This window comes from Carassius carassius, chromosome 3 (assembly GCF_963082965.1).
Source record: "Carassius carassius chromosome 3, fCarCar2.1, whole genome shotgun sequence".
Lineage (NCBI taxonomy): Eukaryota > Metazoa > Chordata > Actinopteri > Cypriniformes > Cyprinidae > Carassius > Carassius carassius.
This window is the reverse complement of record NC_081757.1, coordinates 11,425,986-11,442,257: the sequence shown is the minus strand read 5'-3', so window position 1 is coordinate 11,442,257 and position 16,272 is coordinate 11,425,986. Positions and strand designations below refer to the sequence as shown.

Genomic DNA, 16,272 nt, shown 5'->3' with positions numbered 1-16,272 from the left:
AGTGGCTTATGGATAGTTGAACAGAGTTTAGACAGACAAACTGCTGTGATTGAAACGCTTTTCGCGCCCTCTTTTACTTTACTTGGTCTTAAAAACTTGTTCTAAATGTTTTGTTTCATCGTGCAGTTCTTTTCTCACTGCCGCGTTTGATTTGGCCAGACTATCCCGGCTGTAAAGAGACTTCACCTGCGCCGGATTTGTTTGACCTGATTAGGTTCGCTTGGACACTTTTAATTGGCTGCTTTACGCACTGAGCGATTAAAACTCAAAGTGTGTAGTGGCGCGATGTACAGCATGATGGAGCATGAACTGAAGACCGCGGGTCAACCTCATCCCCACCACAACAGTCCGGGGATGTCACCTCCGGTCAGCGGGGTTGGAAGCGCGCACCACGGATCAAAAACCTCTTGTCCACCCGGCGGGGACCCCATGGACAAAGTGAAGCGCCCCATGAATGCGTTTATGGTGTGGTCCCGGGGTCAGCGGAGGAAGATGGCACAGGAGAACCCCAAAATGCACAACTCTGAGATAAGCAAACGCCTCGGTGCGGAATGGAAACTTTTAACGGACACCGAGAAGCGGCCGTTCATCGATGAGGCCAAACGGTTGCGGGCCGTACACATGAAGGAATACCCCGACTACAAATACAAACCTCGGCGCAAGACCAAAGCCCTCATGAAGAAGGACAACCCCGTCGGTAAATATCCCCTCGCAGCCGGTAACCTGTTGGCATCAGCCGTGGCACAGGGACAAGGCGGGAGCCCGAGAATGGACGGCTACGGCTGGGGTCACACCGGTGCTTATATGGGAATGCAGGGTGAAGCGCTCGGATACCCGCAACAACTGCACCGGTACGAGCTGTCAGCTCTCCAGTACCCGCCGGCACAGACCTACATGAACGGAGCCAGCTCTTACAGGTTTGTTTTCGTTTATAAATGAATTAACTTAGTTATTCTTAAGTTAAGTGTGGCTTGACGAACTGTGGAGTTGTGTCGGGCAAACGCGCACAGAATTTCGTGTTATCCCGCTCGGATTTTATTATGCCTAACTTCGTAATAATCGTTCTTATTAAATGTTTTCATCAAACGCAAAATTTCATAGACATTCTAGTCTGTAAAAGTACTTCTATTTAGTTTCAGAAAATGTGTAGTTTTTCCCATGTAGCCTAATGGTTTTTGTGCTTAATGTGCTGAATTAACTTGCCACTTAATTTGATCCTTAAAACCACACACCTATAGATTACAGCACTTGTCTATACATCTTATATCGCTATAAACGCAAATTTAGAATATTTAACACTTAATCATATCCTTACTTGTATTTATTATTTGCCTATAATTGTTTTCAAGTCACCACAACTAAGCTGGCTTAACCTGTATAGGCCTGTTATTTGCTTGTCAGTGTTATTGGGAACAAATGCAGAGGCGTTTTATGTGTGGAAAGATACAGATTCTCCTTGCTACTGGTGTCTGTCTGATCTGCTGATGACTTTGTCCTTTTTTTTTTTTTTTTTTTGTCCACAGCCAAATGTCATATAGTGGCAGCCCTCAGCAGCCCAGTCCAGTGATGTCTATGGTTAAACCAGAACCCCTATCCCATTCGCCTAATGGAGTACCAAACCACCACCGTGGGGCTTTCCAAGGGGACCTAAGGGACATGATTAGCATGTATATTCCAGGCAGTGATAACAGCGATACCTCAAATCAGAGGGCCTATCCTGGAGTGCAGCAGCACTATCTTGGTGGAACTGTTCCCCTCACTCATATCTGAAGTTTAGGGAATGCTCCCTGAGCTTCGATTAGTTGGACCCTTATTGGGACCATAGTGCCACACACCGACTTTATGGATTATTGAACACTTCTGATTGTTTACTACCTCCTTGATTTGAATGATCTGAAGTTGTGTGTTGAACCTGTGTAGAAAATTTTGCAGTTTCAGCCTCCTGTTGTTTTATGGTCTTTGCAGCTATCACATTTTGACCAGGTTTAACTTCTCATGATGTTAAAGTCAGCTCATTTCTCCATTCCAAATTTTAGCATGGCCACCCTTTTTGTTCCTAAATGGATGTTTTTAAAGTGTTCTTTTGTGCTCTGTGCAATGTTTAGAACATGCAGCAGTAGGCAATCATGATCCATAATCTAATTGGTGTACAAAACAGGGCAGCATATTGGGAACTCCCAAAAACAGGTCAGCCAATAGTGACTGCCATGACCAGTGATGAACATGCCATGTGACATTGAGGGGTGTAAATTTAGAACATTTTCTTTTGTATGCCCAAACTAGCTCAGTATATGGAATAACTGTGTGATGGGTGAAGTTGACCTAAGTGTCTCTTTAAATCTGGATATGGATAGTAGTGTTTTGGACAATCTCAGGGCTTTCTTCAAATGAATGGCAAGAAATTACAGTATAGATCAGTTGTAACATTGCCTCATTTAATTAGAAGTTCTTGAAACTGTTACCCAAATTCTAATGGAGGATAAAAAAATTAATTTGGTCACTATCTGCTTTGTTTTCCTACTTTTAATAGCTGTAAAATCATATACACCATACCAGTGTGCACGTATGTTTGTGAACTAACTTTTTTGTTGTTGTAGTCCTTTCAAGGAAATTGCACTCCTGTAAATGGTAAATTTTAGGGATATTTACAGATTGCTAAATGTTTGTGTCCTCTAGCATTCCAGCATTTCCCTCTTATGGGTCAAACTTGAATGCACTGATCTTTGCTATCAGTGAATGCACTTAGTTAGTCTGGGAGGTTATAGACATCACCTGGTCTCTTTTTCATTCTACCACAGCATTAAGTCTGCTTTTGCCATTACAGTATGGTTGACCCAGTGAGTTCAGTGGACTTAACTGAGGTTTTCTTTTGGGCACTGTTTGCTTTTGTTTGTTGTTTTTCTCCCCACAGAGACCTGGTCCATTATCAACAAAATGCAAAGTTATGTCAAGGTCTTGAGATTTGTTTTGAACTCATAAACTGTGTGTAGGCATTGTCAAATATGTAAGTCATTCTGACTCGTTGCCACAAAGCTCGGTCAGTTAGTTACTAATGTTTTTTGGTTAATTAAATGGTGATTTAAGCACAATGAAAAAAGTTTACATTGCCATTGAAGTTTGCAGGTTGCCGTTGAAATTTATTTTGACTTCATTTTTTATTTTTATAATGGTTTTAATTTTGGTTGTAAATACTGTTTGTACAGTGTACTTTTTTTTTTCTTTTTTTTGCCGGTTCTTATAAGGGCCGTTTTTACAGAATAAATGACAATACAACAGTCTCAAGGTTTGATTATTTTGAAATCTTTGTGAACTTAAGTGTTTTTGTAATTTTCAATCTGCATGATACTATGTACCCATTGTGGCAAGCAGTCTTTTTAGACCTTCATCATGTGACAATAGTTTTACCAGTCAGTCCCACCAGTGGACAAAGGAATAGGCTACTGTTTGCAGTCAGTCCCGGTCTATTTAACGTGAATGAGAATTTCTGATGATAACTACCAAGATTAAAATGACTAATTTAGTATTTGTGATGTCAACGTGTTGGCCTGCTTCATGTAAAATAAAACCATATTACAACTATTTAATTTGCAACTTCGATATAAAATGTATTATTCAAGATCCTTAGTGTTGCCTACCACACTCGTTTATTACTAAGTTCATGTGGTGGCTGCACATGATTATTTTAAAAATATACTATAGAATTTATTTTATGCTTTTAGTAAACTTTTAAGACTATTAAGACTTTAAGCTTAATGAGAACAAAATGCTGAGTGCACCTTTAAATTTACACAGAAAAACGTTTATATGTTTGTGTCGTTAAAAAAGTTTGAGGAGAGGGTTAAATTTAAAGAAAACCGACAGAAAGCAACGACTGAAGTGCGAAATTATCTACTTTCACTGTCCACCTCAGAATAACCCTCTCTCTTCAGATTGAAGACTGGTTGTTGTCTCGGTCGTAATTGGCCGTTTCGGAGGCACATTGTCCGTGTCTTTTGAGCTCGCAGGTGTACGTAGTAAGCCACTGAATCCGGAGAGGCTCCCTTGGACCACTTTTTTCTCTTTTCTCGCTTCCCGCTGTGCGGAAAATTAGCGTTGCCGTCGTTTCTGCCCGTTTTCTCCTCGGGTTTAACCCCCCCACTCCTAATGTCATTCTCATGAAAACGTCAAAGCTCGCTGCGGCTAATCGGAGGGCGAAGGGAGGGCGAGGGAGGGGAAGAGAGTTGTACTTTACATCAACCCTGATAACAGTTTAGGCGTGTTCCCAAGTTAGATGAAGTTAATCATTATCCATTATCATTTTTAAAAAACGTTTAAAGGCAGAAAAATAAGACCACGTTGTTTGGCGTATCGTCAGACGGCTTGTTGTGACTAAGTTTGGGGGGTGAGGGCGACTGAGGGTGTCTAGATGTGTGGGGGTGCGGGATGCTCCGCTGAGTCACACAAAATCACTTGGCAACGACCACTAAGGCCTCAGCGAACTGTTACCGTGGTAAACTGTTGGGTAGACAGTTTGCAAGATTAAAGACAAAATTCGATTTTAATGAATTGATAGAAATGAGCACGATGTCTTTGGTATGTTTCTAGCTGATTAATTTGCTTAGTCGCGTTTTTATTATTATTATTATTATTTAAAAAAGCTTTACATCAGTTGACAGCTATTTCGTCATAAAGCCGGAAACGAGATTAATGGTTGCTGTGGAAACTGGGGGGTGCGTAATATTTACATGCATTCCGAGGGAGCCGCTCCCCTCCTGCACGCACAGCCTTCACTCCCCAGCACAACAGCTGACATAAAAACTGATTATATGAAGAATCTGGTGATTATGGGTATGAACTGACACATTTCCTGTAAAATTTTCTATTAGATTTGATTTAATTTCAATTATGCAAAGGAAATACAATGCATATGTAGCCTAGGCCTATGTGTTTCATATCAGTTTCATTTTTGTCCAGTGTCAGTTTTAATGTTAAAAAAAACTTCTATTTTTTCCCCTCACACTCATGCTGTTTTGTTGTCAGCGTGTTTGGTTTATGGCCATTATATTTGTTTTAAAATGTTTTAAGCTTAAGTGTTATTCTTCAGTTTTTGTTTTCACTTGTTAGTGTGACAGAAATACAACAGCTTGGCTGACATGAGGGTAGGTAAATAATGTCATCATTTTCATTTTTGAGTAAGCTATTTCTTCAAGCAGGCTATATGCTTATATTTCATTTTCAGTCTGTTCACATCAGAACTAGTTTCATTACTCTCTTGTGCGATGACTTGTCAGTCGTACCTCAGACGTTGTGTATGCACAGGTGAGTGAGTGGGCGTACATTTTTCTTCCTTTTTTTTAACCGAGCCGCTACGGTTGGTTGAAATGCCACCAGGGCTGGATACACGCATGTGTGTGAGTCAGCCTAGATGAGTGCTGCCTCTCACGCAATAACAGGAGGGTGGACAGACTCATCCGATAACAGTCAATGTTGTGTCTGCCACATGTCAAATGTAATTTTATAGGCTAATGATATGAAACCTGTTTAAACAGAAAAAAATCTGTTTGTGTATATGTTGTGTTGTGTGCACAGACAAACAGTAGCCTATAAAAAGTAAAAGACGAGAACAAAACAAGGTAAAGCAACAAATCTGCACAGCATAGGCACGGGACGTTTCTGGCAAATCTATCAACATCCTGTATCTTGATCTATCTTTTAAAATCCAGATTTGGATGCTATTCTAAGTTGGTGTAGGTGTGTAGCTACCTCATAAGTTTTTCTCTTTATGTATTCAGAAGGAAATAGAATGAAACACATGGATTTCAGCTTGTCAACAAAATATATCTACATCAAAAGACTTGGCATAAGGCCAAAGCAGTAGTCTACCTGTCTGCTTAGCTCATAGTTGGCAGTGTCCACAGCAAAAGGAGTTTTTTTGGACAAGGCAACTAAAACACCTCTATAAATTAGTTTTTTGTTGTTGTTGTTGTTTTTTTTGTCAAAATGAATTTTAAAAAGCTGAAGAGGAAGTTGAATATGAGTTATTACTTCAACTTAGTCTCAGCAAGCCCATTAAAAACTTTTTAATAGGGCCAGTTTTACACAACACTGTAAAGTGATTGAAACTTTAAAAGACTAAATGCTGCAGTAAATTGGTTAACAGTAAGTTCCTTTATATACGGGCAAACATTTATGGGTCCATTCTGTTAACTGTACCAAAGTAATCTTATTATTTAAAGGGAAACAATTTACACATCCCAGAATTACACATATTTGTTGGTGTTTTAAATAATTGTGTTTCTCAATAGTTTTGTTATCAGTTATGAATATTAGGGTTTGATATTACATCCTATTGTTCAATTAATGTTTATTGCATTATTTTAGCTTTAGTCTACTTGTGATGAGCTTTGATTCTTCATCTTGCTTAATCTTTCCCACCTTTATTATTATAGTGGTTATCAGTATATAGTGCAAAATTGGTTTTAGTAGCAGCATGGCCTTGATAATTCAGCAGAAAAGAGCTGTTGGATTTACCAGTTTAAAATGTAATATATTTATGAATAGAATATACAGTTTTATGCTGTAAAATCTAAAGGTTGTTCTGTCAATGTGTTTACATTTTAACAGTATTTTTACACAATTATTCTGGCAGTTTTTTTTTGTACAAACTACAGGACATTTTTAATATTGTAGGGAGGAAAAATCAATGCATTTGATAAAAATAGAAAATGTTGAGACCCCAGCTCAAAGCCCACCGTTCTGAACAGCCATGGCAGGCTTTGATGGAGCATGTGTACATTTCTGCCAGGTTAATGTGGTTAATAGAGGAAGCATTTGCACAGTAGTGAAAGAGTGATTGACAGGTAACACTAATGAGAGCACCACACCCCGGGCAAGACTGGTCTTGCAGCAAATCGAAGGAGAGCAAGGTGGGGTGAAACAGAGGCTGAGTGAAACAAGATATTTAGGATTACTAGTTCCAAAAAGATAATTCCATCACCTGTGATAATGTATGCAAAGTTAACTTGCAATGTTAACAGGCATACCTATGATGTTATATTGTCTATACTTTGACAAAAAAGCTGACAGCTAAAGACGTTTATGTTTAGACTCTGACAAACCGGTCTGACACATGAAATCTGCCGTTATAGGCTGGATGGGGCATTTGTCAAGCACCCCACACAAGTGGGGAGGTGGTGGTGTGTACCACTGATTAAAAGATATAGATACTCAGGTGAGGTGAGATAAGACCAGAGGCCAAACTTTGAGGGCTTCCCAACAGACCTGAGAAAAAAAGCTGTATAATCCAACAGGATTTTAATGATACATTCATTTAACTTTCAAGAACAAAAGAAAAAAAAAACCTAACCCTCTTTTTTTTCTCCACTCAATATTATTGACACAATTATGGTTTTATACGCTACTGTTTAAAAATACGATTTTTTTATGATTTTGTAATAAGTATTTGTTCACTGCATTTATTATACTCGCTGCATTTATTAATTTACAAAAAGGTAATACTGACAAATATAACTGCTTAATATTTTTGTGGAAATTTTTAAAGATCTTTGATGAATAGAAAGTTTAAAAGAACAGCACTTTTTAAAATCGATTTTTGCAACATTATACATGCCACTTTTGATCAGTTTAATGCATCCTTGCCGAATAAATGTATTAACATTTAAAAAAAAAATTACTGACTCCAAACTTTTGAATGGTAGTGTAAATAAAGGCATTTACACTTAACTTGTATTCATTGGCATGTTTAGCTGTGATTATTAAAACCAAAATTAATTCGCTGTCTAAACATTCTATTTGATAAAAAGGGATCTGATGAGCATTGACAGTAGGTGTGTTGACATGAACTGTGCCTAGCCTTGCTAGGCAAGAATAGCTGGTTGCAGTTGGGGGTGGAGTTGAGAAGAGAGCCATCAGATCCGATGCTTTCTGCTTTTTGCAGTGTCTACGGGAATAACACTACCTACATGACAGCAAACATAATGCTGTTGTTGAGATGACTCTGTAAGTTTAAATAGAATGTGCGGGCTAAATTTGAAGCATTTATTCAAACATGAGCAAGCCTACGTTATGAACACAACCAAAAAAATCATGCAGAAAATATGTCTTTAGAGGAACCTACAGAGGAACCTAATCTACAACCCGAATTCCGGAAAAGTTGGGACATTTTTTAAATTTTAATAAAATGAAAACTAAAGGAATTTCAAATCACATGAGCCAATATTTTATTCACAATAGAACATAGATAACGTAGCAAATGTTTAAACTGAGAAATTTTACACTTTTATCCACTTAATTAGCTCATTTAAAATTTAATGCCTGCTACAGGTCTCAAAAAAGTTGGCACGGGGGCAACAAATGGCTAAAAAAGCAAGCAGTTTTGAAAAGATTCAGCTGGGAGAACATCTAGTGATTAATTAAGTTAATTGATATCAGGTCTGTAACATGATTAGCTATAAAAGCTTTGTCTTAGAGAAGCAGAGTCTCTCAGAAGTAAAGATGGGCAGAGGCTCTCCAATCTGTGAAAGACTGCGTAAAAAATTGTGGAAAACTTTAAAAACAATGTTCCTCAACGTCAAATTGCAAAGGCTTTGCAAATCACGGACGCCGTGTCCTCCGGGCTAAAGAGGAGGGAGACCTTCCAGCATGTTATCAGCGTTCAGTTCAAAAGCCAGCATCTCTGATGGTATGGGGGTGCATAAGTGCATACGGTATGGGCAGCTTGCATGTTTTGGAAGGCTCTGTGAATGCTGAAAGGTTTATAAAGGTTTTAGAGCAACATATGCTTCCCTGTAAACAACGTCTATTTCAGGGAAGGCCTTGTTTATTTCAGTAGGACAATGCAAAACCAAATACTGCAGCTATAACAACAGCATGGCTTCGTCGTAGAAGAGTCCGGGTGCTAACCTGGCCTGCCTGCAGTCCAGATCTTTCACCTATAGAGAACATTTGGCGCATCATTAAACGAAAAATACGTCAAAGACGACCACGAACTCTTCAGCAGCTGGAAATCTATATAAGGCAAGAATGGGACCGAATTCCAACAGCAAAACTCCAGCAACTCATAGCCTCAATGCCCAGACGTCTTCAAACTGTTTTGAAAAGAAAAGGAGATGCTACACCATGGTAAACATGCCCCGTCCCAACTATTTTGAGACCTGTAGCAGAAATCAAAATTGAAATGAGCTCATTTTGTGCATAAAATTGTAAACTTTCTCAGTTTAAACATTTGCTATGTTATCTATGTTCTATTGTGAATAAAATATTGGCTCATGTGATTTGAAAGTCTTTTAGTTTTCATTTTATTAAAATTTAAAAAACGTCCCAACTTTTCCGGAATTCGGGTTGTATTATGCTTCACTTTAATGTGTACGTATATAAAATAGCTGAATCTGTTGTTAAAAAATTAACAACAGAAACAGAAAATATTTCTTCTACTAGCCAACTTTAAGACATTGAACTATCTCTGTTGTTATTAAGAATTTGTTTTTGTGATAATTTATTATGTGGATTCCACTACCTATTTATGAAGGATAAGCGTTTTGGAGGATGAATGGATGATTTGGAGATTTTTTTGAATCTGTTTTATATATTGCTTTATTTAAAATGATTTATAACTGTATTGTTTCATTGTTTTTTTTTCTCACACACTCTTCACGTCACAAATAAATTCTTAGTTTCATTTTAGTCTCAGTAAAAATAAAAGTTAAAAAAACGTATTATCAGTTATATTACTGTTAATCAAAGATGTCATTTGAAATTAAATGTGTGCTTGCAAATAAGTTGCCAGTATTACTAATTAAAATCATTTTCTAAACCATTTTTGCACAATGTGTTCTTAAATAGAACTCTTTAATTTAAACTTATATTTGAGAATTGTTTTGCTCTTCCTGCTTTAGATATTTAGATAAACACTCTCATTAGATACCTAGCTTATCTTTCTGCCATTTGCATTCAGCCGATCTGTCTGAGTGCACCATTGTTCAAGCAGTACTTTGTAAATTCTATTTGTTTGCCTGTTCAACATTGTTGATTGTCTTCCCTCTGTACATCTAGAAGACAGAACAACAAACTCTGCTAGACAGGAGACTCAGTCATACCAGTTACAATGGAGCAGAGAGAATAAAGCACACAAGAAATGTGAGGTTAGTAGTACAAGTAACTGCAGTGAGGGATTGTGTGTTGTAAGTAGCATTGAGAATGACTGACACTATACTATATACAAGAACACAGAGCACTGATCCAGATATTCAGTGCTTCTTAAAACAGCACAATTTAATATCAGCAGCATCTGGCTTGCCAAACTTTATTCGTCAACATTTAACCACATTTTTACTTTTGCAAAAAAGTAAGAAGAAATCCAACTCATTGTAGTCAGTTAAAATATTGGTTTTATTATGATTTCAGACTTCTGGAGTTGGACTTATAAAATAGCAAATGAATAGTTTCTGAATCAGAACCAGTACTGCCAGTATCTTTCCAAGCTTTCTTCTTGACTTATACAGAATTGCTCTTTAAAAAGTGATGACAGATGGAGACTTAAAGACTGACACGAGTAATTAATTATATAGCTTTATATCTTTATTTGACCCTCTAACTTTAACACTCACTATTCTAATTCTATTCTTAAAAAAAAATCAAACTACCTTTCTAATCTTTTTGTATTCCATTTTCTTTTCATTTATTATGCAATTGTATATGTATGTGTGTGTGTGTGTGTATGTAAAGATCTCTAACACTTGCTTGCTCTATTGTTTTTTTTATTCTATCAGTTTTCTTTTTATTCTATTATTTAAAATCCCATGCTACGTGTACTGTGTTAACATAACTGAGACTTGTTATAGCACTTATATAGCATTGCTCTTTTTGATTGCTTCCACTGTCCTCATGTGTAAGTCGCTTTGGATAAAAGCATCTACTAAATGAATACATGTAATGTAAATATAGCTAGTAGGGTACAGGATTTCAGAGGAGAAAACTGGTAGCAAATGTATTTCTATCGACTCTTTGCCTCTCTCTGGTGGTACAAGTATGTATCACAGTTCATCAATTTGAACTCTCCATAATGGATAAATACAAAAACACAACTTCAAATAAGAATAAAACAGTTTATTTACTCATTTTCCACAACTGTTTGTGTCTTTTTTTTTAAAGCCTTTCACACAACGAACACTACAAATTATCTGATGGAAATGTTTTACTCAATGGTCAAAAGTACACTGCAACTTTGGATATGGAAAAAAAACGTAAAAATCACAGCTATTTGTAATATTTCATTCATAAAATAAACTAACAATGAACAACAGATGTTCACAAGCAAAAAAAGGAAAATAAATTCTTAAATGTAATGTGTGCAAATATGCAATTCCCATCATTCAAATTAAATTTTCCTTTTACCAGCGGACAAATTGAAACTTGCTTTTGATGGGTGAATATACTACCATCTACAACAAAAAAGAAAAAAAAAAAAAAAGGTATTTATTTTCTCATTTTGCCAAGTTCCCAATAGTTGTGATGACACTCAACAACTATGCTTCACGTACTATTCCATGAGAATTGCAAGATTACCATCGCAATTTAAGAAATACAACAGCAACTGATTCACTAGACTCTATACATTACCTAAAGATAAAATGTTTTGTCAAATACAACAGAATGTCTTTTCTAGAAACATGGGAATTTCTAGATTCTGGAAGACTTTGTAAAATAATGTCCATATGGTTGGATTTGTCTATGCAGAACAAAAAGCCGAATGATCCCTTGTGGGGATAACATGTTCTAATAGGGCTGCCTATAGCGTGTGATAACATATGAATATGTGCACTTTTAAAGTATTTTGGTCATTTTTACAATTCTGCAATTAATATTTACAAAAATCTTGACAGACTTTTTTTTTCTTCAAAGATTTGTCGTTGAATTCAAAATGGCTACATGGATTTCAGTGAATATTTAGTGAGCCAGGGTAAAGTGAGCAGTACCACAGTATGTCAGTAATAATACACAAGGTTTTAATATGGTTTAATTCCAGAATACTTTGGACACTACTCCCTTCCTGAGCTAAAAAATGGTCCATCCATCCATCTTCTTCCGCTTATCTGCGGCCGGGTCGCGGGGGCAGCAGTCTAAGCAGAGAACCCCAGACTTCCCTCTCCCTAGACACTTCCTCCAGCTCTTCTGGGGGGACACCGAGGCGTTCCCAGGCCAGCCGGGAGACATAGTCTCTCCAGCGTGTCCTAGGTCTTCCCCGGGGTCTCCTCCCAGTGGGACGCGCCCGGAACACCTTACCCTTCACCTTCCCTAAAAAATGGTCCAATAAATGAAATAACCCACTACCATAAAAAGGGGAAAAAAGTTCTATATTATAGAAGGACCCCTCACCATACTGGCTTTTTGGTCCACTTCAGGGCACCTGGAATATGTCAATGTGTGGATTATAAAGTATTTGTACCTGCCTGTATGTTATTTACATGTGATATGTTAACAATAAATGCTTTTAACAAGTGACCAAGGGACAGAGCTTAATATCACAAGAACTGTCATTTTGATTAGAGTACATCTAATTCCCCAATCGGCTGTCCAGTGCACTTTGTCAACCTGAGTGGTCTCTGAATTTGCCTGTTGTTGTTTGGATCTACTCAGTCTTCTTCCTGAGGGCAGGGCTGCTGTTCCAGTAGTAGAGGACTTGAGCTGCGATCACACCATTACAGAAAGAAGAGATGATGTAGGTGACAGCCATGAGCGAATCTCCCGTTTCCTGTACAGAGGACACATTCAAATGGGCATTTATTAATCAAACTATGTCAACCCATTTTGGAATGAATACAAAATCCTAAGAGGACCATATATATTTTTCACTAACAATAATTATTAGGTCATAAGTCTTTTTTTAATAATTTCATTCAGCAAGGAGGAAAAATTCAATTAATCAAATAAGTTGGATGAAAATTTTATATTGTTCCGAATAAATCTCAAATAAATTCTGTTGTTGAACTTTCTATTAATCAAATAATCTTTTAAAAAAAATTTAACTGGGTTTCCACACAAATCTTTTAATATAAATAATTTGGTAATATTGAGAAATGTTTCTGGAGCATAAAATCAGTATATTATAATGATTTCCAAAGGATCATGGGACATTGAAGACTTAAAGGTCTCGTTCTTCTTGATCCCATGTTTTAAACTTTAGTTAGTGTGTAATGTTGTTGTTAGAGTATAAATAATATCTGTAAAATTCTAAAGCTTAAAGTTCAATGCCAAGCGAGATATTTTATTTAACAGAATTCGCCTACAAAAAACGACCCGTTTGGACTACATCCCTCTAGTTCCTGCAGTAATGACGTCACTAAAACAGTTTTTTGACTAACCTCCTCCCACATGAATACACAAAAAAGGGGGCGTGGCCTTTTTGCGCTCTGACAGAGAAGAGGAAGAGTTGCGTTTGTGTTTGTCGCCATGTCATCCAAACGCTGTTATTTTCATCTCGGAGTCCAATCACTTTTTTTTGGCCTTCCCAGGGACGTTGTGCTTGGAGATCAATGGTTACAATTTATGTTTAACTCGGTTCCCGAAAATTATAAACCACATGTAAAACTATGTGCAGGACATTTTGCTGAGGACAGCTTTCTCAATCTCAATCCTCACTTGCTTCTCAAAACTAGCCCAATCGCGTTTCCAGGATGACAGCGTGCGCTAAGCTGCTGTTGAATCACAACACAGGAACCGCTGGCACAATCACAACTCGTTACGTGTTTCTGAAGGAGGGACTTCATAGAACAAGGAAGTCATCAGCCGTTTTTATGACAGTGAAAACAGCGGTATACAGATAAGTGAATTGTGTGAAAAATACTGTTTTTTTACACGCGAAACATGAACATGTTATATTGCACACTGTAAACACAAACAAAGTTTCAAAAAAAAGCACGAAAAACGGGACCTTTAAGTAATGGCTACTAAAAAAGAAAAAAACTTTTCATTTTAATTTATAATAATATTTCACAATATTAAAGTTTTTTTTTTAGCAAATGCAGTCTTGGTGAACATAAGAGACTTCTGTCCTCCAAAAAACTGCATGATATCTTATTATAGTGGTTTTACCTGCACTGTAGTGAATATGCGTGCTAAGGAGCCTGCGAACAGCAGAAACACTGAAATAGCTGACAGCTGTCCAGTGTGGCCATTTCTGTAGTTGGTACCAGCCTGAATTAACTGGAGACACAGAGAAAATTGGACACATTACACAAAATGTACATTTCTGCTGGGTAAGTTGTTAAACAGCATTGGTGTTTTGTCTCCTGCTTACTCGTCCAAAGATAATGGCTGGCATATTAGAGGCTTGCATGGTAGTAACGACCGACACTGGTGTCACAGGAGATAACAGGACTGCCAACAGACCAAAGTATACTGCCAGAAACCCCAAACCTGCATATAAATCACAGCACAGTCAAAATGTACATAATAAACTTTGACATTTAAAATGAATGAAAGCAGCACAGTTATTGTTTGTTTTAAAACTTACCTTTGATGGTGTTTCCTCCATAGTGCTGTATGAGGAAACCAATGGTCACAGTTTGAATCATGAGGAAAAGTGCCTCACCCCAGGAACTGTCAAATATAAATCACACAGTAAAACATGTTATATCTGACCATTGACCACAAAACCATAAGGGTCCCTGAATAAATAAGCTCTCCATTGATGTATGGTTTGTTAGGATAGGACAATATTAGGCTGAGGTACAACTATTTGAAAATCTGGAATATGAGGGACAAAAAAAAAAAGTTGAGAAAATCACCTTTAGAATTGTCTAAATTAATTCTTAGCAATGCATATTACTAATCAAAAATAAGGTTTTGATATATTTATACTAGGAAATTTACAAAATATCTTCAGGCCATGGAACATAATATTTACTTAATATACCCTAATGATTTCTGGCATAAAATAAAAATAGATCATTTTGACCCATATAATGTATTGTTGGCTATTGCTACAAATATACCCATGTGACTTAAGACTGGTTTTGTGGTACAGGGTCACATATCTTTATGTGTTTAGTAACCAGTTTTTCCCCCTTGTTGTTTGATATTTATAAATGCATGGTGTTTGTATGGACAAATGTGTACCAGACTTATGAAAAAGCACAATTATGTAAAGGTCTGACTACTGATTTACCTGAAAGGAAAGCTGTTGGCAATACTGTAGGCCATGGTGCCTGTGATAGCAAACAGCTCCAGCAGCACAGAGTTAAAACTCAGTCCCTCAGCACTTCTGGCACCAATCAGCTTTAGAATCTGAGGTAGTTTTACTATAAAGAGACATGCACAAAATATCAGTATTAGACGAAAATAGTTTGGGTTTGTGTGTGTGTGTTGTGTAAAGATGAAGAGGGAGTCTTTTCATACCTAATACAGAACCAAGAATGATCCCAATGCCCAGGCCTTTGCTGATTACAATCTTCAGACAGTCCACTAAACAGAGACACAGAGAGGACTCGGGAGTCAGGCTTAAATGTGACTTGGAAGTGGTTGCATGTGAACGTTTAGGCATATATTTTTAATGCAAGTTACATAGAAAACACATTTAAAACAGCCATTATTATTACGTTGGACATGTATTAATTAAAACCAAAAGAATCGGAGGTTTTAAAAGCGTTTACGGAAACCCCCGATGATTACCGAGGACATACAATAGGTATCCAGTAAGAAACTGACACGTGTATGGTTCCGCCTCCTGTAACAAGCGCGAGGTAGTGAAGCTGACGAGGTTTAATACAAACATGACAGAATAAAACACATTTACAGCTCAAAGGACCGCTCGAAAGCTAAACAAATATATTTTGCATGATAGATTATCATAACCTAAAGACTAATTTGAAATAAATAAGAATGTCTTCCTAAGGTGGACAAAAAGCGAATAATGCGGTTACTACAAAAAGCTGCCCAAAATAACAAGTGCTTACAAGAGAAAACTCCACTTTGTCATTGAATTGTTTAAAGTATAATGTTCCAAGCTAATTAGCTTGGAAATCGCGTCCATTTATCGCTAACGTTACTAATAAACGGATCAAACGTGAACCTACCGTGCAGAAGATTGAACTGTAAAAAGAACTCGTCATAACATTTTTCTGGCATTAAATAATTAACCAGAATATCTTTGAAAGGATCCATGAAGGATGATTCTACAACTGCTTCCGCCATGATGCAAACGTCAAATCAAGTCACGAGACGTCGTCCGCTGCTTTAATTCTTCCCCTTTATTTATGGAAACTCTTTCTAGTAACG

General features: G+C 37.2%; 2 protein-coding genes and 1 long non-coding RNA gene across 3 annotated transcripts; 2 read left to right on the top strand and 1 right to left on the bottom strand.

The window, feature by feature from the left end:
• Positions 1 to 3,275, top strand: sox19b (SRY-box transcription factor 19b). Its single transcript, XM_059529026.1, has 2 exons — positions 1 to 917; positions 1,524 to 3,275. Exons 1-2 carry the CDS (start codon positions 286 to 288, stop codon positions 1,768 to 1,770), a joined length of 879 nt encoding a protein of 292 aa, XP_059385009.1. The 5' UTR covers positions 1 to 285; the 3' UTR covers positions 1,771 to 3,275.
• A 1,438-nt stretch (positions 3,276 to 4,713) lies between these two features.
• On the top strand, positions 4,714 to 10,561 carry LOC132114176 (uncharacterized). The gene is made up of 4 exons (XR_009425253.1): positions 4,714 to 4,827; positions 5,112 to 5,138; positions 5,219 to 5,302; positions 10,076 to 10,561. It is a non-coding gene; the product is annotated as an uncharacterized LOC132114176 (long non-coding RNA).
• Positions 10,562 to 11,816: 1,255 nt separating this feature from the next.
• Positions 11,817 to 16,203, bottom strand: mpdu1b (mannose-P-dolichol utilization defect 1b). Its single transcript, XM_059529039.1, has 8 exons — positions 16,071 to 16,203; positions 15,394 to 15,459; positions 15,164 to 15,296; positions 14,510 to 14,595; positions 14,294 to 14,412; positions 14,089 to 14,199; positions 12,275 to 12,748; positions 11,817 to 12,035 (listed from the first exon to the last, which is right to left on the bottom strand). Exons 1-7 carry the CDS (start codon positions 16,186 to 16,188, stop codon positions 12,626 to 12,628), a joined length of 756 nt encoding a protein of 251 aa, XP_059385022.1. The 5' UTR covers positions 16,189 to 16,203; the 3' UTR covers positions 11,817 to 12,035; positions 12,275 to 12,625.
• Between the last annotated feature and the right edge of the window lie 69 nt (positions 16,204 to 16,272).

Excerpts from the sequence above, each read along its gene's own strand:
- sox19b (XM_059529026.1), top strand. The coding sequence starts at position 286 with ATGTACAGCATGATGGAGCATGAACTGAAGACCGCGGGTCAACCTCAT. Across the intron at positions 918-1,523 it reads AACGGAGCCAGCTCTTACAG|CCAAATGTCATATAGTGGCA; the intron begins GTTTGTTTTCGT and ends TTTTGTCCACAG.
- mpdu1b (XM_059529039.1), bottom strand. The coding sequence starts at position 16,188 with ATGGCGGAAGCAGTTGTAGAATCATCCTTCATGGATCCTTTCAAAGAT. Across the intron at positions 14,596-15,163 it reads GCCAACAGCTTTCCTTTCAG|TTCCTGGGGTGAGGCACTTT; the intron begins GTAAATCAGTAG and ends TATATTTGACAG. Across the intron at positions 12,749-14,088 it reads GCATATTCACTACAGTGCAG|GAAACGGGAGATTCGCTCAT; the intron begins GTAAAACCACTA and ends TCCTCTGTACAG.